Source organism: Hyperolius riggenbachi, chromosome 12 (genome assembly GCF_040937935.1).
Source record: "Hyperolius riggenbachi isolate aHypRig1 chromosome 12, aHypRig1.pri, whole genome shotgun sequence".
NCBI lineage: Eukaryota > Metazoa > Chordata > Amphibia > Anura > Hyperoliidae > Hyperolius > Hyperolius riggenbachi.
In genome coordinates, this window is record NC_090657.1 from 97,590,996 (window position 1) to 97,616,998 (window position 26,003).

At 44.2% G+C, this 26,003-nt stretch overlaps 1 protein-coding gene across 8 annotated transcripts in view; it reads left to right on the forward strand.

Moving 5' to 3' along the window:
* Positions 1-26,003, forward strand: part of CACNB1 (calcium voltage-gated channel auxiliary subunit beta 1) — a 154,923-nt gene that overhangs the window by 93,856 nt on the left and 35,064 nt on the right. For 5 of the 8 annotated variants that reach the window (XM_068262723.1, XM_068262724.1, XM_068262729.1 and 2 more), the window contains 3 exons: positions 3,715-3,869; positions 6,983-7,063; positions 12,044-12,102. In XM_068262723.1, the coding sequence (XP_068118824.1) occupies positions 3,715-3,869; positions 6,983-7,063; positions 12,044-12,102 (295 nt within the window). Of the gene's footprint in view, positions 1-3,714; positions 3,870-6,540; positions 6,561-6,982; positions 7,064-12,043; positions 12,103-26,003 lie in introns of all 8 variants that reach the window. The other 3 variants (XM_068262726.1, XM_068262728.1, XM_068262730.1) reach the window with 1 other exon arrangement.

Consider the following 26,003-nt stretch of genomic DNA (forward strand, 5'->3'; position numbering starts at 1 on the left):
ATATATATATCTATATATATATATATATATATATATATATATTAAATATATCTTTAGGCTTGGTTCACACATGAAAACGAGTCCAGCCCTGTCAGTTATTGACAGTTGGCGTCAGTTTTGTATAGGTTTCTACAGTATAGCTGTGTTCACACACAAAAAGTTTACATTTCGAGTCTGGTCCAGTCCTGTCAGTTTTTGTATCAGTTTTGCATGTGTTTGGTTTGGTTCACACATAAATCTGTACACCAAGTTAGGACTCTCCACTCAGTTTTCAGGAACGTATCCAGTGGATCCCTTTTTTATTTGCAAGTCAAGGTGGCCAATATTTCTAACATTACGCTCCGTGCATACCTTTTTGTCCTTTACAGAAAGCATTCCAAACACGTACGTTTTTATTGCAAGTGTGAACCGGCCCTTATAGAATATATTGAATAAATGTGTTGACAAAACTGTTTCACTTATCTTATCCAATTTCAGCAAAGTGAAATCTGGTTGATGTAGCTTATAGCACTTCACATATGAACAATGTTATGTGCATTAGTATGTTCGACAGGTCCAGAAGCCAAGTGGAATCCTTGTGTAAAGGGCTGTATTACATACATGAGCCATATCACATGAACTATTGCTGGTGTATATCCACAATGACACTCATCACATGAAAATGATGTGTGAATCCTACATTCACTGTAACCTCCAGTCTGCACGAGTATTTGCTGCTGGTGTAAACAGCCAGACTCCTATGTTCCCTGTCTTCTCAGAATTGTACTGCAGGGAATTGAATCTTACATGGTAGGTGTAGGCTTCATGCATCATATGTGGAAAAATACATATTTGTGTTGCTCATGGCAACCACTTAGTTTCATTTTCAGATTTGTAAAAACACAAATGACAACTGGAGACTGGTTGTCATGGGCAACACAGTATTCTTTATGTGCAAGTTTATGACTTGGAATTACATATAACTATAATTTAAAGAGAAACTCCAACCTAGAATTGAACTTTATCCCAATCAGTAGCTGATACCCCCTTTTACAACAACAACAACAACAACAAATAACATTTGTAAAGCGCTTTTCTCCCGTGGGACTCAAAGCGCATAAGCATGGCTCCGACCATCGTGGTACAGAGGAAGAATTTTATAAATCTGGAAATGCCAGGCTAAACAGGTGGCTTTTCAGTCTGGATTTGAATAGCTCCAGGGATGGTGCTGTCTTTACTGGGTGTGGTAGGGAGTTCCAAAGAGTAGGGGCAGCATGACAGAAGGCTCTGTCTCCAGATTTTTTGAGGTGCACTCTGGGAGTGACCAAGTTTATAGAACTTGCTGATCTGAGGTTGTGAGAGGTGTGGTGCAGCTTCAGCCAGTCCTTCATGTATCCAGGGCCCAGATTGTGCAGGGATTTGAATGTCAGCAGTCCAATCTTGAAGAGTATTCTCCATTCTACTGGTAGCCAGTGCAGTGAGCGAAGGATCGGTGTAATGTGACAGTGGCGAGGCTGGTTTGTTAGCAATCTGGCAGCAGCATTCTGCACTAATTGCAGGCGACGCAGGTCTTTTTTGGGGAGGCCAGCATAAAGGGCATTGCAGTAGTCCAGCCGTGATGTGATGAAGGCGTGGACTAGGGTTTGAAGATCCTCTGGGGGAATCAGATGTTTAATCTTTGCAATGTTCTTCAGATGAAAGAAGGAAGATTTAACTACAGATGAAATTTGGTTTCTGAAACTCAATTCCCTATCGATTAGCACGCCAAGGCTGCGCACAAGGTTGGAGCTGTTTATGTCTGAATTCCCAATCCTGATTGGTGTTGCTTTAGGATAGAGCTGTTTTGATGGCGAGCACTGGCTTTGGACAAACAGGACCTCAGTTTTGTCAGCATTCAGTTTCAACCAGTTATCATTCATCCATGCCTGAAGCTCAGCTAAGCAAGAGTTTATTTTTGCGGTAGGGTCTGTTCCACCAGGTTTGAAGGACAGGTATAGCTGTGTGTCATCGGCGTAGCAGTGGTACGTCAGGCCATGTCTCTTTTACATGAGAAATATAATGCTTTTCACAAACACACCATCAGGGGGCGCTGTATGACTGATTTTGTGCTGAAACCCCTCCCACAAGAAGCTCTGGGACCGCGGTACTCTGGGCAAACTGCCACAATGTAACAATGTTCACAGACAGGAAATGGCTGTTTACAGCTGTCTGTAACAGCCAAAACAGCTAGGAGCAGCTACATAACCTGCCCACAGTAAAAATGTCACCATGTAATAAATGTCAGAATGTAAATCGGGGAGAGGAAAGATTTTACAATGAGCAAACACTGACTAAATCATTTATACATAATTATGGTAAAAATTAAGCACTTTTTTTACTACATTATTTTCACTGGAGTTCCTCTTTAAGGACCTTGTTGAACATACATCAAAGACAGCAGTACTTTGCAACCATCACCAGGGTCATATCAGAATACCAAAAGGCTTGCTGAAAAGTCATTGAACGTGAGTTTGTGGTATAGGAGTCGCATGCAGAACCTACAGCAAGAAGTTCTCGTTAATACACACAGAACAACTTGGATTTATTAAATAACAGTTCTTCCTACAGTCTGGCACATAAATGCAGTCCCCAAGCAAACTGAAACAGGTAAATAGAGCGCCACCATAGGCTGCATTGTTAATAGTTGCAATTAGCAGTACCCGCGGCACCCAATAAAATAGTGGGCGGCCCCGTAGCCCAGAATATTAGCAAACTACGGACGGTTGGTGCCCAAAATATCAGTGTCAGTGGATAGGGTTGGATGGGATCTTTAGGGTGAGCTGCTGGCGGGGCCCTTGTAGGGGGGAGGGTTAAGGTTAGGAACTGCCAGGCAGGGTCTTAAGGTTAGGCATCGCCGTGGTGGGTTTTAGAGTTAGGCATCACCGGGGGAGTTGTAGGGTTAGTCAGGGTGGTTATAGGGATAAGCAACGCCAGGGGTGTCTCAAGTTTAGGCATCACCATGGTGGGTTTTAGGGTTAGGCATCGTCAGTGGGGTAGTAGGGTCAGGCAACTAGGGAGCGGGTTTTAAGGTTACGCGTCGTGGGGGGGGGGGGGGGGGGAGAGTCTTAGGGTAAGACAGCATAAGGGTGATCAGCTAGTGTTGGGTATCAAGAAGGAGGGCTCGTGTTAGAGTAAAGTTAGGTCATAGTAAAATATTGGTAAAGATTACTGATGTCTTACTATTGGATATAAGTAGTAGAATATCGGTAATTTTACCAATATTCTACAGGTGGCAATTTCCGGCACCCTTTTTACCGTGTCGCTCATTGACATGTACGCTAAGAAATCACCCTGTAACAGTACTGGGTTGATATGGATCACATATGAGGCAGATTGAAAAATCCATCTCCATCTCTTTTAACTCATTATTCATCATATTCCCCATGTGTTGCACAGTCTTTCTTTTCAAATTCATTCTTTTTTTTATCTTGGTTTTTCTCTTCTTTTCTTTCCATCCACTGTTTGTCATTATCCGACCTCCCCCCCCCCCCCCCCCCCCCCTCTTTCACCCCAAATATGTTCCATTGTTTGATTATTCTTTTATTGCCACTATTTAAACTTTTATGTTTGGTGTTTCCTTACTATTGTTTCACCCTTCCCTTATTTATCTGCAAAACTGACCCTCTGTCTCCCCTTCCTTACTTCTTTTCCTGCCATGTAACTCCTGTCACCCCCTTCCTGCCCCGTATTCTCTAGGTCCCCCAGAATCCCCCATAGGTTATGAGCTAGATGCTGTTGATATAGAGGATGAGGAAGCAGAGCCTCCGGCTGCTCAGCACTCCTCCCAGAGCAGCACGGGGAGCGTAACAACCCCCCCAGCGGCCACCAAACGAGGCCCTTTCTTTAAGAAGGTAACCCGCCCCTTCCCTATGCATTGCTATGACTATGAACGGCCCTCCCTGCTGCTTGACAAATGTCCTGAAACTGTGACTTTACACTTAACATTATAAGACTTGTGTTTGATGTGTTTTCAGCATGACTATTAATGATGTTGAATCAAATCTGCAACTGTGTAAAATAAGTATACTGAGACTAACATTTGTAAAGCTGTTTTATTGCTTGTGAATGTGTCAACATCCATGTATTTGTAAGCAGGAAGCTAGATTACACAGATAGGAAGTGTGCTTTTCATCCAAACATTCTATGGGCAAATCAAGTGCTAAAGCTCAGTGGTGCAGCTACAGACCTCGGGCTTTGATGCTGAATGTGGACCTGCCCCACTCCTAACTCTGCTTCCCACCTCCTCACAAGATAACTCCACCCCTTTCCTCCATAATCCAACACAACCTTGAAAATTAATAGATACAAGAGCGCAATAATTGACAAGAGACTATTCAGCGTAAAACAAACATTCTATGCATCTTCTTCTCATAAAAAGTATTTTTTCCTCCAGCTCACTCCCCAAGCCCTGTGTCCTTCAGGCACATAGCCCCGCCCCCTTGCAGAGAAGTGCCATGGCACTGTCTGTATCTGAGATAGAGAGTGCCACAGAAGCGCCACACCATTTCTCTGCAAGGGAACTGAGCTATGCATTAAAAGTTGGTGGGCGCGGAGCTTAGGGAGTGAACTGGAGGAACAAGCAATTATAACTTTTTATGAGAAGAATACACATAGCATGATTACTGTTTTAGGGATCTGTCTAGCCTTTATGATTGGCAGGAATAGATGGGGGTGGCTGGTCAGGCAGCACCAGCAGCTTTGTAATTATTTTTGTAATTATGTATGGGGAAGGGGAGGTGCTAAATGTCTCACTGATTAATGCCGGTATGTTCAAATTGATGTTGTATGTCAGTGGGTCATGGAAGCACAGACACTGCAGGGAGGGAGCCATGGGGACAGGAGGTAGGAAGAATACACCAACAGGTGAGTTGACACCACCAGCATATGCTTACTATGTATTTGGGGGAAGATGGGGAAGGCATTATAAGCCAGCCATAGGTGTACTGGAGGGAATGGGCATTTGCGACCCCAGTTCCTGCACCATTAGTAAAGCTTGTCAATCTACCGTAATGGGAGGAGTCCCCATAGTTCCTTACAAGTATCATTCCATCTGGTATAAAATGGACAGCCAGCTGTCTTATTCATCCTATATGGGTGACAGTCATAGGAAAACCTGGTGGTGTGAAGGAGGAAGCTGAGGCAGAACATCAGGGTTCTTGGCTCTTTCCAAGCCGAATGGTTTTGAATTCTTTAGATGAAGCATAGCTGTCCCTCTTCCTTCCTCATTTGTCCCTCCTTCAGGACTGATTTACAAATTAATGTAAATATATGAATTTTTCTACTGAAAAATGTGTCTACTGAAAAATTGACATTACACTTTATTCCTGTCCTTCAAAGGGAACCTGAACTGAGTAAAATTATTTAAAATAAACACATGAGGTAATTTCAAATGAACATTACATAGTTACCTTGCCATCAGTTCCTCTCAGAAGCTCACCATTTTCTTCTGACAATGATCCCTTCCAGTTCTGACAATATTTTGTCAGATCTGAAATATATCAATTGCTGTCAGTTATATATCAGTTGCTGTCAATTATAGCTGAGATGACAGCTGATTTGCCAGGTAATGTCCATGTTTCCCTATGGCTGAAGTGGGTGATGTTACATTTTAACGGTGTGCTGTCCAGAAAGCTGTTATGGGGTAATGGCCATTTTCAAAATGGAGGACATAGAATTCCCTTGATCCCAGTGGACAAACAGGACACGGGAGAGGAGAGAGAGATTGAGGAGTAGACTACACGGGAGGTAAGTATGACTTATTGATATATTTCTTGTTTTCATATGTGAATATGAAGGAAAATAAGTCAGGATATAAAGGACTAGTATGGTTTGAATTATAAAACAACCTATTTTTCCTACGAAATCTTCATGGTATGTGTGACTAGAGGTGTGTCATGGTCATGATTAGGGGTGTGGCTTAAGTGTCCCTCTTTCTTATCTCAAAAAGTTGGGAGGTAAGGAGGAAGTCTGCTGTTGGAGACCTGCTGTAGACTGGCATATTTTGATGTTGGGTTAGTCTACCACTATGTTCTTTTCCCCACTGGAAGGTCTCCCTCTCTTTGCATATGTAGCCAGTCCTAAACATGGCTCCACAATGCACTGTAAGAATGGGGTACTATGGTGTGTTCCTTCCTCACTAGCCTCCTTCTCACTACTATGCTCACTACAACATTTCTGATACATTTTTAAAGCAAATGTGAACATGTCATGTTTGGAAGGAAGGAACGTGTTCCCCATGCGAGTTAGCTAAACTTCTGCTTATGTTTTACAATGTGACTTGGGAATAATAGCTTTTATTTAATGAACATCATCTTCAGTGAGGCAAATAATATGTCTATATATATATGCATGTCTCTGTAATTACAGCAATAACATGCACGATTTGTGTTTTTTTCCCCCTACCTGTCTTTGCTTCCTTATCGCCTCTCACCCTCTATTTTCTTTTAACCCTTCCCTTTCTCTTTGCGTTCATCTGTTGCCCCACTGTTTTTGTTCTCCACTTCACTCATTACTTACATGCAGCTAAACAGAGGCAGAAGTCAGTAAGTAGCTGTGTGTGCTTTGGCTTCTTGCGATGTGGTGTTTTGTGCCATAGACAGAGCATGTTGTGTAGTGTCAGTGACTGGCTAAGGCTACGTTCACAGTGGGGGAGTTGCGGTGCGATGTAACGGAAGTAATGCAGAACGGCGCACTGCAATGCAAAAGCAATGGGATGTCCACAGTGCGTGTGATGAAGTTTAATGGCACGCATTACCAGTGCTAGTGAAACATACTTTTCATTGACTGTATGCAACGCAATGCGCAGATAATGTGCGGCATGACTTTCCCGTTCTGTCGCATTCCTGCTTTTACAGGTGATGCCCCCTGTGAATTTAGCCTTATATGCCGAAGTGCTGGTGTATGTGGAGCTTGCATTATGAGAACGTAAGATGTACAGAGGTGTAATGCCATATCTCTTTTACAGACAGAGCACATCCCACCATACGATGTGGTTCCCTCTATGAGGCCAATCATTTTAGTTGGACCCTCGCTGAAAGGTTATGAGGTAATATGAATACATAATGCTAAGCTTAAAGTATCCCTGAACTGGGTTTTGCGCAACATCTTTTTAATTGTGTTTTATCTGTGGTGCTGTGACATGTCATGGGACCATCTTCACCCTCCAGCGCCTCCTGTGTCTCCCGCTCTGCTAAGCCGTAATATCCGACTGAGCAGAACGTCAATTATGTGTGGGGAGGAAGTGGCAGTTCCCCCGGCCCCTCCTCTCTGCCCGCCCTTAGGAAGGCCCCTCCACTCGCCGCTTATAGCTCCCGATACGCTGTTACTGCACACAGGGCAGATGGAAATCTGTAAGAAAGCCAGAAAGACTTTGAGCTTTTCTTACTAAGGCATCTTCAGTGATTCCTGAGGATCACTAGATTGTGCGCTGTAGCTCCGCCCCCACTGCACACACACCAGCATAATTATGGAGCACAACATGGTGCTACAGGGGATCAATGTGTCAGATTTTGTCCGACACTTTGATCCACATAGACTGACAATGTGCCAGACTAGATCTGGCAATGGTGTTCCTAGTGGCGAGTTGTAATATTTAAATTATGTGGCGCGCCGGAGGATGGGACCGGTGGGGATCAAAGTGTAGGACTTTGTCCCATACTTTGATCTAAAGAGGCTGACCATGAGCCAGATTTTATCCAGCAACAGCGCCCCTTTTGGCAGCCATGTTTTCCTATGTCGTACTATGTTCGACATTGAGCCTGAACTGGAAAATGCCAATATCAGACATCACTAAGGGTTGTTTGGTATAAAAATTAGGTCAGTGAAATATCACATTCATCATTTTAGACTATTTCCCAAATTAATTTTGACTTTCACACATGCGGTTATAGTTAATATACCGAAAAATGTTGTTTCAGTTCACTAAAACCTGCTCAGTAATGTAGAAGTGTTACCAGCTGTAGAGTAGATCTCTGCAGCAAGCTGTGATTCTTCTACAAGTGGTCTGCATGAGCCATTCCTGCCAGCTTACTATAGTAGAAGGCTTACTGCATCCCTTTAGATGTGCATGCATGCCACTAGAACATACATGTCAAACTCCAGCCCATGGGCCAAATCTGGCTCACAGAGTCATCAAATTTTGGCTTGCAAGTGGTTTCCCCACTGTGCATTATGTTTGGCTCACTCTAGATCTCCAGGGAAGCTACACTAGACGTGAAGCACTATATCACTAGGACCACTAGACACCAGGGAACTGTATAGGGGAGGGCCACTAGACACCAGGGAACTGTATAGGGGAGGGAGCTAGACCACCAGACACCAGGGAACTTTTTAGGCGAGGGAGGGGGGGGGGGGGCCATTAGACACCAAGCAACTTTATAAGGGAGGGAGGTGCCCAGTAGTCATCGAACTTGGCCCGCAAATTGATCACAGTGTTTGATCTCTGCCCACTTTGTATTTTAGTTTGAAACCTCTGCACTAGAGGGTCCTCTTCTGTGTACCAGTATATAGATATGCACATCTAAAGGGATACACAATAGCCTATTTAAATGTCTCCTCATGCTTTTGTGGGTTTTCCACTTTCTGATGTCCCGCCCAGTAGCGCATCGGATCAAATAGTATGAGTAGCAGGACCGGGTGGCTCTTCCTATTGGCTTTCTCCTTTAGTCTGTCCATTTTACTTGTGCTAATTTCTAGTTACCAACAGGTTCAGGTTGCTCTTAAAATACTGAACATTTTATTTGTTTTACAGAATGCTTTTATGTTTGTGAATTGACATTATTGAGGTTTTTATCGCACAAGTTGGTAATTTACCTCACTGGTCAGTAATTTTACTTTTCAGTGTGGTAACACCCTTAGTGAATTGGTGTTAGGCAAAGTGATTGGTAAAATCATCTGTTTTCTGCATTACCGAAAGCAGTAATGGTGGATTGAAGCCATGGTCTGACATAATATTGGAAAGCAGTGGCGTACCTAGGGCATTTGGCACCCGGTGCTGGGTATTAAAAGACCCCCCCCCCTAAAAAAATGGGCGTGGCCACAACCTGCGGCGTGCTTCGCGGCAAAAATGGGCGTGGTCATGACCGGATGAGGGCGGAGCTAACTGTAATTTAAAGTATTAGCTAGTATAGTTGCCCCAGTATAGCTAGTAGTTTCCCCCAGTATAGTTGCCCCCAGTGAAGCTAGTATAGTTGCCCCCAGTGAAACTAGTTGCCCCCAGTATAGCTTGTATAGTTGCCCCCAGTATAGCTGGTTTAGTTGCCCCAGTATAGCTGGTTTAGTTGCCCCAGTATAGCTAGTTTAGTTGCCCCCAGTATAGCTAGTATAGTTGCCCCAAGTATAGCTGCCCCCAGTATAGCTAGTATACCTGCCCTCAGTATAGCTAGTTTAGTTGCCCCCAGTATAGCTAGTTTAGTTGCCCCCCCAGTATAGCTAGTTTAGTTGCCCCCAGTATAGCTAGTTTAGTTGCCCCCAGTATAGCTGCCCCAGTATAGCTAGTATACCTGCCCCCAGTATAGCTGCCCCCAGTATAGCTAGTATACCTGCCCCCAGTATAGCTAGTTTAGTTGCCCCCAGTATAGCTAGTTTAGTTGCCCCCAGTATAGCTGCCCCCAGTATAGCTGGTATAGTTGCCCCCAGTATAGCTGGTATAGTTGCCCCCAGTATAGCTAGTATAGTTGCCCCCAGTATAGCTGGTATAGTTGCCCCCAGTATAGCTGGTATAGTTGCCCCCAGTATAGCTGGTATAGTTGCCCCCAGTATAGCTGGTATAGTTGCCCCCAGTATAGATGGTATAGTTGCCCCCAGTATAGCTGGTATAGTTGCCCCCAGTATAGCTAGTTTAGTTGCCCCCAGTATAGCTAGTATAGTTGCCCCCCAGTATAGCTAGTTTAGTTGCCCCCCCCCCAGTATAGCTAGTTTAGTTGCCCCCAGTATAGCTGCCCCCAGTATAGCTAGTATACCTGCCCCCAGTATAGCTAGTATACCTGCCCCCAGTATAGCTAGTTTAGTTGCCCCCAGTATAGCTAGTTTAGTTGCCCCCAGTATAGCTGCCCCCAGTATAGTTGCCCCCAGTATAGCTGGTATAGTTGCCCCCAGTATAGCTGGTATAGTTGCCCCCAGTATAGCTAGTATAGTTGCCCCCAGTATAGCTAGTTTAGTTGCCCCCAGTATAGCTGCCCCCAGTATAGTTGCCCCCAGTATAGCTGGTATAGTTGCCCCCAGTATAGCTGGTATAGTTGCCCCCAGTATAGCTAGTATACCTGCCCTCAGTATAGCTAGTTTAGTTGCCCCCAGTATAGCTAGTTTAGTTGCCCCCCCAGTATAGCTAGTTTAGTTGCCCCCAGTATAGCTAGTTTAGTTGCCCCCAGTATAGCTGCCCCAGTATAGCTAGTATACCTGCCCCCAGTATAGCTGCCCCCAGTATAGCTAGTATACCTGCCCCCAGTATAGCTAGTTTAGTTGCCCCCAGTATAGCTAGTTTAGTTGCCCCCAGTATAGCTGCCCCCAGTATAGCTGGTATAGTTGCCCCCAGTATAGCTGGTATAGTTGCCCCCAGTATAGCTAGTATAGTTGCCCCCAGTATAGCTGGTATAGTTGCCCCCAGTATAGCTGGTATAGTTGCCCCCAGTATAGCTGGTATAGTTGCCCCCAGTATAGCTGGTATAGTTGCCCCCAGTATAGCTGGTATAGTTGCCCCCAGTATAGCTAGTTTAGTTGCCCCCAGTATAGCTAGTATAGTTGCCCCCCAGTATAGCTAGTTTAGTTGCCCCCCCCAGTATAGCTAGTTTAGTTGCCCCCAGTATAGCTGCCCCCAGTATAGCTAGTATACCTGCCCCCAGTATAGCTAGTATACCTGCCCCCAGTATAGCTAGTTTAGTTGCCCCCAGTATAGCTGGTATAGTTGCCCCCAGTATAGCTGGTATAGTTGCCCCCAGTATAGCTGGTATAGTTGCCCCCAGTATAGCTGGTATAGTTGCCCCCAGTATAGCTAGTTAAGTTGCCCCCAGTATAGCTGGTATAGTTGCCCCCAGTATAGCTAGTTTAGTTGCCCCTAGTATAGCTGCCACGGTGCCACCAGTATAGCTGCCCCCAGTATAGCTGGTATAGTTGCCCTCAGTATAGCTAGTTTAGTTGCCCCCAGTATAGCTGGTATAGTTGCCCCCAGTATAGCTAGTTTAGTTGCCCCTAGTATAGCTGCCCCCAGTATAGCTGGTATAGTTGCCCCCAGTATAGCTGGTATAGTTGCCCCCAGTATAGCTGCCCCCAGTATAGCTGCCCCCAGTATAGCTAGTACAGTTCCCCCCCCCCCCCCCCCCAGTAAAGATGCCCAGGAGGGGGAGAAGCAGCGCTAGAAGAAGGGGCAGCGGTGAGGAGGGGGGAAATATCCCCCCCCTCCCTCACATGGGACCCCTCCTTCTGCCTCTCTCTCCCCCTCCAGAATAGCTACGACAAGTGCTGGGGCGGCCGGAGGCGTATAGACAATTACTCACCTAATCTCCGCGTTCCTAGCGTCATGACGTTACAGGTCTCCGCCTCCAATGCCGCCCACTGTGCTTCCACTAATCAGGAAGCACAGTGGGCGGCATTGAAGACAGAGACCTGTGACGTCATGACGCTGCGCTCCACGCTTGGAACGCGGAAATCAGGTGAGTAATTGTTCATACGCCTCCGGCCGCCCCGCACTTGTCGCCGCTATTCTGGAGGGGGAGAGAGGCAGAAGGAGGGGTCCCAGGTGAGGGAGGGGGGGGATATTTCCCCCCTCCCCACCGCTGCCCCCACTGCCCCTCCTTCTAGCCCTGCTTCTCCCTCCTGCTGTGGGGGGTCGTGGTGACACCCCCCTGGGTGTCTGACACCCGGTGCGCCCCGCCCCCCTGCGCACTATGGTAGGGACGCCACTGTTGGAAAGGGTTAAGTTCTTGGCTCCACAGATACACCACCCTGTACTATTCCTGCATATGCATTATCTCCCATCTGGCTGTATGCCAATAGTAAGGCTGTGCTGAGATCATTCTTGTCTTACCTGCAGGTCACAGACATGATGCAGAAAGCCTTGTTTGACTTCTTGAAGCATCGCTTTGATGGAAGGTATTATCCTGTCATGTGATATGTATACAATATGTTGCACCACTCAGAATAAATGGCCATAACTCATCTAAAATGATGGTTCTTGTACACTAAGTATGCAGTTTAGATAAACTTTGGGATTGTTTACTATTCTAGTTTTTAAGAGTTATATGTATGGAGCTTCAAAGGGTTACACTGCTGCAGTACAAAAATCTGTGTTATCATTACATTGTTATTACTACTAGTCATTCTGTAATGGAATGCCATTAATGCCCTACTTTACCGTCTTAGAATATTCATTGTTAGTAAAGGCGAATAGGGAACTTTCATCTTTGATACAGCTGTTCCAGAAAAATTCCCTTTGGAAAAGTCAGTCACATAACCCAGAGATTTACCATAAGGCACTGTAGGCACGTGCCTACAGGCTCCTGATGATGGAAAGGCGTCTCACCCCCCTCCCCAGCGCCTCCTTCCTGCCTTACCTATGCAGAGTCCTGATGAGAGTGTAAATGAGAGGTTACTCTCCCTGCTCTCTGCATTCCACTGATCAGATCTCCCTTCAGTTGGGGACACCTCTAGCTACCTAATATTGCAGGTACTTCTGGCTGCCTAATACTAAGGGGCTCCTGTAAGCTACCTATTATGACAAGGGAACTAAGGGAAAAGTGACAGCTGGGCCAGCTGGCACACTTGCGGTGCAGTTCGGTGGGCGTTTGTAGGTTCATGGAGGGCAAAGACTACGGTGCCAGGACAACTGCGCCTATAGGCTCCTGTGATGTAAATCCTGGCCTGCCCAGAGATGAGTGCACAAGGTATAGAGCTGTGAGCAAAGTAGGAGTGGCTTCCTCTGCACAGAGCCATTACCTGACCATGCCCACCCCTTCCCTCTGTTTTCTCCTGTGCAGCATAAGGAGTAGGTCTGCAAGGCCAGCTCTGTGCTAACAGCGAAAAACTGTAGCCACTGCCTGACTATTTCCAGTGGGTCATGATGGGAGGGGGATTTGAACAATTTATAGACTGCTGTTCAGTCCAACCAGTCAGTATTTGACATTACCACAGTAAGTCAGCATTGCAGTCCCCACTAGCAGGGTTATAAAAAAATAAATAAAGCAAAAATGGTTTCTGTTCAATGAACAAAACTCTGTGCATTAAAAATCACAATGTTTTTCACCACATGCATTACAAAAAAAACCTGAACCAGGACTTTAGTATTAATTTAACCACTTGACCACTGAGGGTTTTTACCCCTTTAGGACCAGAGCAATTTTCACCTGTCAGCCCTCTTCCCATTATTTCACCAATAACTTAATCACAACAATTTGATGTACATCTTGTTGTTTTCGCCACCAATTAGGCTTTCTTTGGAAGGTACATTATGCTAAGAGTTATTTTATTCTAAATACATTTTAAATGGAATAATAAGAAAAAATTGGAAAAAAAAATCATTATTTCTCAGTTTTCAGCCATTATAATATTAAAATAAAACAAACATTCTATTGTAGATAAAACCCACACATTTTATTTGCCCATTTGTCCCGGTTATTGCAACATTTAAAATATTTCCCTAGTACAATGTATGGCGCCAATATTTTATTTGGAAATAAAGGTGCATTTTTTTCAGTTTTGTGTCCATCCCTAATTATAAGCCCGCAAATTAAAAAATTACAGTTTTATACCCTCTTCCATACCCATTAAAAAAAGTTCAGTCCCTAAGGCAACTATTTGGTTTTTTTTTTATGTAAATATATAGATATATAGTGGCTTACAAAAGTATTCGGCCCCCTTGAAGTTTTCCACATTTTGTCACATTACTGCCACAAACATGAATCAATTTTATTGCAATTCCACATGAAAGACCAATACAAAGTGGTGTACACGTGGGAAGTGGAACGAAAATCATACATTATTCCAAACATTTTTTACAAATCAATAACTGCAAAGTGGGGTGTGCGTAATTATTCAGCCCCCTGAGTCAATACTTGGTAGAACCACCTTTTGCTGCAATTACAGCTGCCAGTCTTTTAGGGTATGTCTCTACCAGCTTTGCACATCTAGAGACTGAAATCCTTGCCCATTCTTCTTTGCAAAACAGCTCCAGCTCAGTCAGATTAGATAGACAGCGTTTGTAAACAGCAGTTTTCAGATCTTGCATCAGATTCTTGATTGGATTTAGATCTGGACTTTGACTGGGCCATTCTAACACATAGATATGTTTTGTTTTAAACCATTCCATTGTTGCCCTGGCTTTATCTTTAGGGTCGTTGTCCTGCTGGAAGGTGAACCTCAGCCCCAGTCTAAAGTCTTTAGCAGACTCCAAGAGGTTTTCTTCCAAGATTGGCCTGTATTTGGCTCCTCCATCTTCCCATCAACTTTGACCAGCTTCCCTGTCCCTGCTGAAGAGAAGCAACCCCAGAGCATGATGCTGCCACCACCATATTTGACAGTGGGGATGGTGTGTTCTTAGTAATGTCCAGTGTTAGTTTTCTGCCACACATAGCGTTTTGCATTTTGGACAAAAAAGTTCCATTTTGGTCTCATCCGACCAGAGCACCTTCTTCCACATCTTTGCTGTGTCCCCCACATGGCTTGTGGCAAACTGCAAACGGGACTTCTTATGCTTTTCTGTTAACAATGGCTTTCTTCTTGTCACTCTTCCATAAGAGCCAACTTTGTGCAGTGCATGACTAATAGTTGTCCTATGGACAGATTCCCACACCAGAGCTGTAGATCTCTGCAGCGCGTCCAGAGTCACCATGGGCCTCTTGACTGCATTTCTGATCAGCACTCTCCTTGTTCGGCCTGTGAGTTTAGGTACATGGCCTTGTCTTGGTGGGTTTACAGTTGTGCCATACTCCTTCCATGTCTGAATGATCGCTTGAACAGTGCTCCGTGGGATGTTCAAGGCTTTGGAAATAATTTTGTAGCCTAAGTCTGCTTTAAATTTCTTAACAACTTTATCCCTGACCTGTCTGGTGTGTTCTTTGGACTTCATGGTGTTGTTGCTCCCAATATTTTCTTAGACAACCTCTGAGGCTGTCACAGAGCAGCTGTATTTGTACTGACATTAGATTACACACAGGTGCACTCTATTTAGTCATTAGCACTCATCAGGCAATGTCTATGGGCAACTGACTGCACTCAGACCAAAGGGGGCTGAATAATTATCCATAATTAAAAAAATGTTTGGAATCATGTATGATTTTAGTTCCACTTCTCACATGTACACCATTTTGTATTGGTCTTTCATGTGGAATTCCAATAAAATTGATTCATGTTTGTGGCAGTAATGTGACAAAATGTGGAAAACTTCAAGGGGGCCGAATACTTTGGCATTGCAATTTGCATGCAAATTGTTAATTTTAGATGTAAATGTAGGTATTTTTAGTGAATAAAATGTTTTTTGATGTAGTTTTACTATTTGCCCACAAGATGTCCTTAGTCATAATTTCCGATTCACGTAAGTAAGGACGTGAATCAGAAATTATGCATGCACAGTAACAACAGGAAGATACAATGAATGCAGGCGTCTCATAGATGCTGGCATTCATTGAATCGGGGACTGCGTTCCCATTAATTGATGTCCCCACTAACCAGTGGTAACAGTAGTGCGGCCGCAAGCTCCCATTGACTAACTTTCCGGCCCTGGTACTTCAGGTGAAATTTGTCAGGCCGTGATTGTACTGCAGGGAAACAGCATTATTCTATTAGTCATAAATCTGCACAAAGTAGAATGTGAAAAAATGTTTTGCTGTCTTTACACCACTACAGCTAGCTGGGATTACTGCAATTATGCATTCGTTCCACATATGTAGGTGTACTGGCATACTAAGAAGCTGAGAGTTAAGGTGGCCATACATCTGTAGACTTGGCAGGCGATTGACCATGTATGTATTGATCGTACATGCTGGAAAATATCAGGCCGAAATGCTCAATCTGCTGCAAATGGTAAAGGCATGCGATAATCATAAACAATGAATGCGGTGGAAACCCTGTCCGCGTCCCCCCAAATGTACATGTACCCCCCCCCCCCGATGCCCATGCATTAATACTTTACCTGTCCACCACTGTCTATGCACTCTTGTTCATCATTTGTGCCCTATATGGTTGCCGGCGTATTGCACGTGGCTGATGTCACTACACCAATTCCTGAAAGATTTCATGCTGAAATTCAATTGGGAATCAGCCTTCGGTTTATGGAGCTCAACAGATTTCTCTCCGATCAGATCTGTCCAAAATCGCTTCATTTATGGCCACCTTAACTCACTCCCTGGTAAGTAACGGCTGATTACTAAGCAATTGCGTAACACAAACAAAGAACTCATTACTGCTATAATTATAGGGACTGTACAAGATTTCATTATACTGTTGATATATTTTCCCCTTTCTAATCCAGAAAAAGAGGTTTTCATCTTTCTAATCCAGAAAGCTAAAAACTGTCAAAATTCAATAGCCTTGTTGGATTGGAACTTCTGTCCAGCCTCTAAGCTATGTTGCTTCTCACCCCCACCTCCTGTCTGTTGAATTAAGGTGTCTATTTGTGTGCAGAGACAAGACAGTTGCTGTTTGTGTTCAAGTATTAAAAGGGAAGAGGATTATATATCAAACTAGGCAGCACGAGTGGATGGAGTTAGCAGAACTGCAGATCCAATAAGCCTAGAGTCATATTTCAATGCAGGTTTCAACTGGCCGTATTAAAAAAGGGAAACTTTTTACAGGGTAAAAAACAGCAACAGTACTTTTATTTATTTTTTTAAGAAAAGTGAAAATACTCTTTTAAATGTAACACTTATTGAGAAAAATAGGATAGTGAAGTGTGAAGCTATGTACGCAGCAGATAAAAGTCTTTTGAAATGAACGATCAACAACCAATCGGCAGATAATCTTTGTAAATATTCTGTATTCTAAAATAAATTACTTAACGGCCTAAAAATATAACAAAGAAAGATGTTTGTCTTTTAATCTGTCCAATTCAGTGTAGCCAATTTTTTTTCTGACAACTGTCCTTTCCACAGAAGTTGCTTAACCTGTGTGTGCACAGCACAAACGTGAAGAAGAAGGAAGTAAATGGACTACAAAACCATTTCTTGGGTCTTTTGCATGAACCGATTGTTTGCCTGTGTACAACATCATTAAAACAAGCCAATGTTCAAACCTTCCCGCCAAATCTATACATCTTTATTTTCCAAAGATTTATATCTGATGTGTGTACACAGCTATAGAGCCTGTAAGATGTTTGCTGCTGTTGAGTCCCTGCTGGGGAGATGCCCCATAGACACGACAGGGATTTAAAGGAAGTCTTTCTGTAGACATTTGGCACGGGGACAAGTGTATTTGGAAATTTTTCTCTAATTCTGTTCTAGTGTCTAGACATAATCAGTGTATTGTGCAAAAATCCTCTGTGAGGGGCATTCTTGGAGAAACAGGGCATGAATGTGTTTATGCGAGTTTCTAAAAACCTGGTTGCAATCATGTTGTTCTGTTTAATTCATGTTTTCTGTATAGGTTAACCAGTTACCTACGGCCTGCCACATTAAAATGTCCTGTTGGAGCCTCTTAACAGCTCCAGGATGTTTTAATGCATTGCGTGCGCGCTTCCTCCGCCGCTCGTACTGTCGGGTCACAAAGATCCGTAAATGGGGAAGGGGAACAAACCAACAAAACCAAACCCCTAACCAATCACAATGCCTGTAATGAATGAGCATGACCCCGATCACGGGCCATATACATTCATTTGTATTATTCCCGTTAAAATGCATTTAGAATAAAATAATTCTTAGCAAAATGTGCTACCCAAAGAAAGCCTAATTGGTGTAAAAAAAACAAAACAAGATACAGATCATTTTGTTGTCAAAAGCAGTAATAAAGTTATTGGCGAATAAACGGGAGGAGCGCTGACAGGTGAAAATTGCTCTGGTCCGTTAGGGAAAAAAACCCTTGGGGTGAAGTGGTTAAAACAGACTTAGAGCCCATTCAGACTGCACGCGTTTCCAGACGCGTTTTGGAAACGCGTGCGGGTGGCCCGACACGCACCACATCAGACAGTGCATAGAGTGCACTGTCTGATGTTCACACTGCATGCGTTCCGGACCTGTGCGGTCCGGGAACGCATGCTGCACGCAGATTATGCAATAATGCGCGGCTGTCCCATTCACTTTTCAGTGATGGGATCAGCCCCGCAACGCATACAAACGCGGATGGCGTGCGTTCGTACGCGTTGCGTTCCGCATGCGTGGCCGTCCGCATTTTGTAATGTGAACCGGCCCTTAGGCCTCGTTCACGCTATGAGGAGAGCGCATTACACATTATACCAAGTGTTATGCAAACAATCTAAAATAAATTATGTAGTGTATATAATGCATGTAATACACATAATACGTGATTTGCTTGTATTATCTGTGTTACGCAATCTACATAATAAGCATTATGTAGTTTGCGTAAGGCCTGGTAAATCATGCTCTGCCCATTATTTATTTATTTAAGTCTTGTCTTGTCTTATTTATGTAGCACCGCATATTACGCAGCGCTGTACAGAGTATATTGTCTTGTCACTAACTGTTCCTCAGAGGGGCTCACAATCTAGTCCCTACCATAGTCATATGTCTATGTATCTATCATGTAGTGCATGTATCATAGTCTACAGCCAATTTAGGGGGAAGCTAATTAACTTATCTGTATGTTTTTAGGATGTGGGAGGAAATTAGTGAATAAGTCCCAGTTGTCTTAAAGGATACATGAGGCGAATAAAATTATAGCAGATTTACATTCCTGGGGCTTCCTCCAGCCCCAGAAGCCTCTGTGTCCCTCGCTGGCGTTCCGCCTTCAGCTGCTCTTCTGGGCTCTCTTCATAGCGGGCGGATCAGCAGCTTCTGTGCATGCGCGAGCGTGCAGACTCCTCCTATGGAAGGGATCCCAGAAGAGTGGGTTGAAGGAAGGACACAGAGGAAGCCCTAGGTAAGTAAATCTGCTATAATTTTATTCGCCTCATGTATCCTTTAAGCAATCATGCAATGTGTTAGCACACTACCCATATAACTGGACACAAGTTCAAATGTGTTGCAACGGATTCTTTCATCCTAATGCCCTGCCTGCAATAGGTATCTAGATCGTGCAGGTGAAAAATGTGCACATTGTTCTGTAAGCGATTGAGGTGCTAAAATTACACGTTTTTGCTGACTACATTATGACATTCATGTGTAACCAAGAACGCACCAAAACCCCCCAGCAAAACTGAGCTGGCTGGGTCCCCCTACAAAGACATGTTACCTGTTCTCAGCGGAGCTACACATCCTTATCTCTTTAACGGCGTAGTACAGTCCTTGCGGTGCCTGATGCATGTCACATGACATGTTCCAATATGCATGTCAGATGAGATGCACAAATGAGAGCTGATAGCAGTTATACTGTTCGTTGTGGCTGAAAAAAAGGAATGAGGAGGAGGTGTAGCATTGCTGAAAACAGGTAACATATGACGCTTCTGCTGCCTCACTCTGCACCTCCTGAAAGTAGCAAGCCCCCTTAGCCCCTCATGCATCAGTCGTGTTTGGATCATAGGCCTAAAACAAGCATGCAGCTAATCCAGACAGAAACAACTGATCTGCATGCTTGCTCAGGGTCTATGGCTAAAAGTATTAGAGGCAGAGGATCAGCAGGACAGCCAGGCAACGTGCATTGTTTAAAAGGAAATATAGCAGCCTCCACATTCCTCACTTCAAGTGTCCTTTAACTCCTGGAAAAGTGCTGACCTCTCATGTCAGTTGTCATTAAATGTCTATGATTGCCTGCATTATGCAGGTGGTTGGTCCTTATAGCTGGCTGTCGATAGAGATATATCCATACAGGAGCAAAGTAAAGAAAACTGGGGCAAAGTTGATGCAGTCAACTTAAGCATCCAATCAGGTTGTAGCTGTTAAATAAAACAAGACATAATTTATTAGTGTGGACATCTGCTTCTATGTAACTGAGGACACCTGTAATAATAGACTATGTCATGTCAGGTGACAAGCCATTAATACATTTTTGTATAATGGGATGTAAATCCACAAGCTGTTCATGTAATATCCTTGATGTGTGCAGTACAGAGTCACTCGTTCCATGCATGCAAGTTACACTGACGGAATTCCCGGCTGTGATTTTCACAGGCTCAGCATAAATGAGGACTATTTATATATGAATTTTACAACAGCTCTAACCAGCCCATATGATACTTTAATCTAAGGATTATCTAGCTCCAGCCCACTCACTGACGCACTAATGATCTATGGCAGTGCTTGTGAAAACTTTCTTCATGGTCACTTCCTCGCCATAGGGGGCATCATTGAGGGCCTGTTTCAACTATGTCTAAACATGCAGCGTTTCCCTACATCTGAGCCAGATGGGGAAACACTGCCTATTCGTTCAATAGCATGCTGTCCGAATTGCATGACGGTGCGATTCTGGACAGTATGCAGCAGTTTTTCATAGCACGCATCCAAATCCCTATAGCATGCATGGCAGGCGGTAGCTTCGTTTACGCCTTAATTCTACCTGATGAAGCAGGTTAAACCTGCGAAACGCATCGCACATTGGAGTATATTATAAAGTGATTTTTATTTAAAATTGACCAAAACGAGTCCTCTATAGAGAGGTAAGTCCACCACTAACTCCCTTTTAAACTACTTCGAGTGTACATTGAAATGGCACTATTGCAAATTAATCATATTTCAGTTACTGTCATAAATTATTTTTGCAAGATTAGCAATGTTTTTGTCTGAGGTGAGAATCTCCTCACCAGCTGAGTTAAGGTGCCCATACATCTAGCGATTTTGCTGTACATCGACCATTCGATTCGATCATTTTATCGAATCAAGAGAGAATCGAAAGAGGGAATCGAGTGTGTTCCAGAATTCCTAATCAATGAAAAGTGTCTAATTTCATGTAGAATCGACCAGCTTAGTTGATTGAGCAGGATGCAAGATATCACTCGATCGCACAGGAATCAGCTACTGTTGGAGACACATCATCAGTCAGATTGATTAGATAAGGTGAATCGCATAGGAATCGCTTGTAGTGTGTGCGTCACTAGTTGATCATCTGGTTGTTATGTCACTTCCTCTGTGTGAGGCTGAGATACCAATCTCCCTTCTCCCAGTGTCCCTGACTGTAGCTCAGTGAGTAAAGTGTAAAGGTGCATACACACGCCTGATTTCTTCAAATGACAGGTGGTCAGTCCCGCCCGTGGGGCGGCCGTTCTGACGACAGTGTCCCCGTGTGTACGGTCTGTCAGCAGGCTAATAAGGCTGACTTTGACCGATCCGCCGAGCAGATCAGTCAAAACCCGTCGTTTGTAGAGATCAGACGTGTGTACGCCCGTTAAAGTAAAGTGTAGATACTAATGAGAGTGCAGGTTATTGGGATTTTGCAACACGCTTTAGGGGGCTGCTAGAGTGTTGCAGTGCAAGATGGGGGGGGCAGTAAAAAACTGAGACTCAGGCAGGCGTCACACTTGGACACTCCTGCTTGCATAATCCTTGCAGATGTGACAGCCCATGTTAATTAATGGACTGGTTCACATTTAGAGCAATTCCCACATGCAGGAAAATAAAATTTACTACATGTTTTACTTTCCCGTACACCACACTTGTTTCCCCTTCCCAAACATTGTCTACATCTGCGGTATTACGCTGGTGACCACACGCTGTGTGCAGGAAAATTATGTGCTTGATTAACACACAATGTAAAGCTGGCCATACACTGGCCCGATTTGCCGCCGTTCGACAGCAGATTCGATCACTGGGATCGAATCTGCTGCCAATCGTTTGCGCTAAACGCACCCGCCGATCCGATTTCCTCCCGAAATTGGATCGGTCCGTCGATCGCGCCGTGCGGGAAATTACCGTCGATCGCCCGCGGGTAGGGAGCGCGTCGCTAGCGGCGGCCGATCCGATACAGGTATACATTACCTGATGCTGGCTCCCGGGCATCTTCTCCGCGCTGCACCGCTCTGTTCCTGCTCCATCCCAGCGTACATTAACTTCCTGTGTCACTCCAGTGACCAGGAAGTTCAAATAGAGGGCGCTCTATTTGAACTTCCTGGTCACGGAGTGACACAGTGTACGCTGGGATGCGGTGCGGGATGCTGGGATGCGGTGCAGTGCGGAGAAGAGGACCCGGAGCCAGCTTCAGGTAATGTATACGGGGGGGACAGGCGGCAGGAGCAGCTCAACAGATTGTGATCAGTTTCAGGCTGAAATCGATTCACAATCTGTTTGCAGTAAAGGCAGCCATACGATCCCTCTCTGATCAGATTCAATCAGATAGGGATCTGTCAGTTAGTCGATCTAATGGCAAATCCACCAGTGTATGGCTACCTTTAGTGTGACCCCACAGCAGACGCTACCTCAAATCAAGTGGATCCAGTACCAGGCTGTTTTGGCACACAGACACTCCATTCATGTGACCTGGGAGCCAAACAGTTGCACGAAAAACTACCTTGCCATTAAACATTGCATTACATTTGTGTAATATAGGCCCCGTTCATTTTGATGCTAAGTGGCTTTGATTCAAACCTCAAGGATTCTTGCTAGTGGGGATATCAGCAGAGGTCACCAGTTGAATATTTTGCAAGAATTACACACCATTATTCTAACTAGCTTATTTCATTTATTATATACATATAAAACACAGTCCTTCCACAGTGTTTCTAACAGAAATATGAGTGTTAGAGTTTTCTTTCAGTCAGTGGAGAAGCCGAGGTGTTGAAAATGAGTAGCAGTGGTTTATGCCCCATATACTGTAGCTAATCAGGTTTGGACTGGGCCACCAGTAACACGGGAGAATTCCCGGTAGGCCTAGCTCCTTTACTTTATATGGGCCCTCCCAGGCCCCGCTGAGCAGCAGGAGGGAGTAGCCACGCAGGAAAGGGGGGCTTGGGCACACAGCAGTGGGAAGAGGGCCCAACTCCCCCCTCCCTCACCTGGGGGCCCCCTTTTCTGGAAGTATGGTGAAAAGCATTGGAGACTGAAGACTGCTCCGGCGTCTGGAACCAGGACGAGGTGAGTCCTTCCCCGCCTGCTGCCACCACTGCGCTAAAAACTGGAGGGGGGAGCGCAGAAGGAGGGGGAAGTTGGGCCCCCTTTCCACCTCTGTGTGCTGGGGACACCTGTAACTTGCTACATATACTGGGTGGGGACACCTATAGTTAATTACCTATACTGGGGACACCTATAGCTACCGTAACTACCTATACTGGGGGGAACCTATAACTTGCTATCTATACTGGGGAAAGGACACCTATAGCTAGCTACCTATACTGGGGACACCTATTGCTAACTACCTATACTGGGGACACCTGTAACTTGCTACCTATACTGGGGACACCTATAGTAACTACCTATACTGGGGACACCTATAATTAACTACCTATACTGGGGACACATATAATTTGCTACCTATACTGGGGACACCTACAGTTAACTACCTATACTGGGGACACCTATCGCCAATTACCTATACTGGGGACACCTATCACTAATTACCTATACTGGGGACACCTGTAACTTGCTACCTATACTGGGGACACCTATAATTAACTACCTATACTGGGGACACCTATAGCTAACTACCTATACTGGGGACACCTATATTTTGCAACCTATGAGCAAGGAAGGATCCGCAGACCAAGACAGGTTGAAGTGAAAAAGGCTGAATAGTTTATTCGAAATAATCCACAGACAATGCAATAAAATCACAGGATCAACTCACGCGTATCAGGCCTACCATCTGCCCTTAGTCGTAGTTAAAAGTGAACCTGTACAGGAGGAAATTTATATGAGACCGGGGGAGAGAAAACTCCACCCCCGGAGACACACAAACCACCTCTTAAAGAGACATACATCCACAGGAAATACAATATGAAAATTACAATAATAACATTGAGAATATCATATAAAAGATGTAAAACGTTTTCACTGAAAAACTGCTGAAGTAAATATAAGTATAAGCAAAAAGAGAGAGGGCAGCAATAGTAGTACATGCAAATTGCTAGGTACACACAATATATATAATCGAATGGTAAAGAAAAAACTTCAGTATGTATAGACTAGACTCAAGTCCCATCTTTTATTTAGGCCATGTGGTATACGAGTACCCAGTCTATGGATCCAAAAAGCCTCACGTTTCAGCAACAATCTTTGCATATCACAACCCCTCACTGGACACACTACCCGCTCCACCCCCTGGAAAACAAAGGAGGATAAATCCCGCTCATGTGTTGTCTCAAAGTGTTTAGAGACCGCAGATTTGTGGAACGTATTCCAATTCGTGCCGCAATAATGTTCCGCTATGCGGGCTCTAAGATGACGAGTGGTACACCCCACATATTGTACACGACATGTCATGCAAGAAATGACATAAATCGTGTTTTTGGTATTGCAGTTCACATACTGCTTGATGGGAAAGCTTTTGTTATGTGCAAAAGAAAATATGGAGTTATTAGTTCTATGACACTGGCAATAATTGCATGTGGAAAACCCACAGGGGTAGGAACCCACAGTCGCCAACCATGTGGGAGTGCGGGAGAGGGAGGGAGACCGGAAAAGGCTAGGTGAAAGAATGGACCCTAGAGTGCGGGCCCTCCTAGTAGAAAAGCGACACCCTCTGTCAACATTTTGCAGCCTATACTGGGACCACCTATAGTTAACTACCTACACTGGGGACACCTATAGCTAACTACCTATACTGGGGACACCTACAACTTGCTACCAGTACTGGGACCACCTATATCTAACTACCTATACTGTGGACACCTATAGCTGGCTACCTATACTGGGGGCAACTATACTCGGGCTCTAGGCCCTTCATATGGCACTTGCCTCAGGCCCTGAATACTCTAAGGCCACCCAGCATTGCTGGCAGTAGCACCCAGCAAAGCACCCAGTACTTAATACTACATGGCTACTTAATTCCATTTTCTGGGGGACATGGCTACTTAATTTATGTATACTGGGCACATTTGGCTACAAAATTATTTTATTTTGACGCACCTGGCTATTTATTTTGTTAATTGTAAGACACCTGGCTACTTAAAGGAGTACTATCGATTGAAACGACTTTTTTTTTAATACTCTATATTAGTGTACACATTACCATTAGTGCTAGGGGCACTTTATTTATTCACCCAGGTCTCTCTCTCACTATCCCTGCTTAAAAATTCATTTCTCACACAGCTCATAGTAGTTTGGGTCACCCTGAGCTGCTTGGTTACTCTGTCACACAGCTCACAAATATATTTCACTGTGTCACTCACAGCATGCAGGAGACATGAGGAGAAATAGGCTGATCTGAGGTGGTAACAGGTAACTAAATGAGCTGGAATATTGCTGGAATATAACTAGCTATAACACTAGTCTGTGTTTACAGACTGGCTGCCTGCTTGAGGTGATTCACTCCAGGCTGCATCCACTTTACAAGCTGCTGAGAGGGGCAGACCACTGTCTACAATTAGCATTATTAGTATCTTTATCAGTCAAGAGAAGCAAAGATAATACATACACATTGCTAGAATCTTTAACCCCTTACCACCATATCAACAAGATTCTTTCAGCAAGGTGATAATTAAACTATAAACTGAGGAGTTGATAGCATCTCCCCTGTGCAGAGACATGGTCTAGCCCTCTGGGAGCTCAGTATTAGATACATTTTGTATCCAACACTGAAGCCAAAACTGACTGAGGATTTTACAGCTGAGAGGAACAGCTGTGTGAGGAATCAAATTGCTCCTAGTACTTGTCCTAATGTGTGCTACAACATACAGCATTTAAAAATAAATGCATACATCGATAGTATTCCTTTAATTATTTTATCTGGAGGTATGCGACTACTTAATATTTTTATTTAGCAGCATTTGACTACTTGATGAATTGTCATGAGGCATGTAACTACTTGAT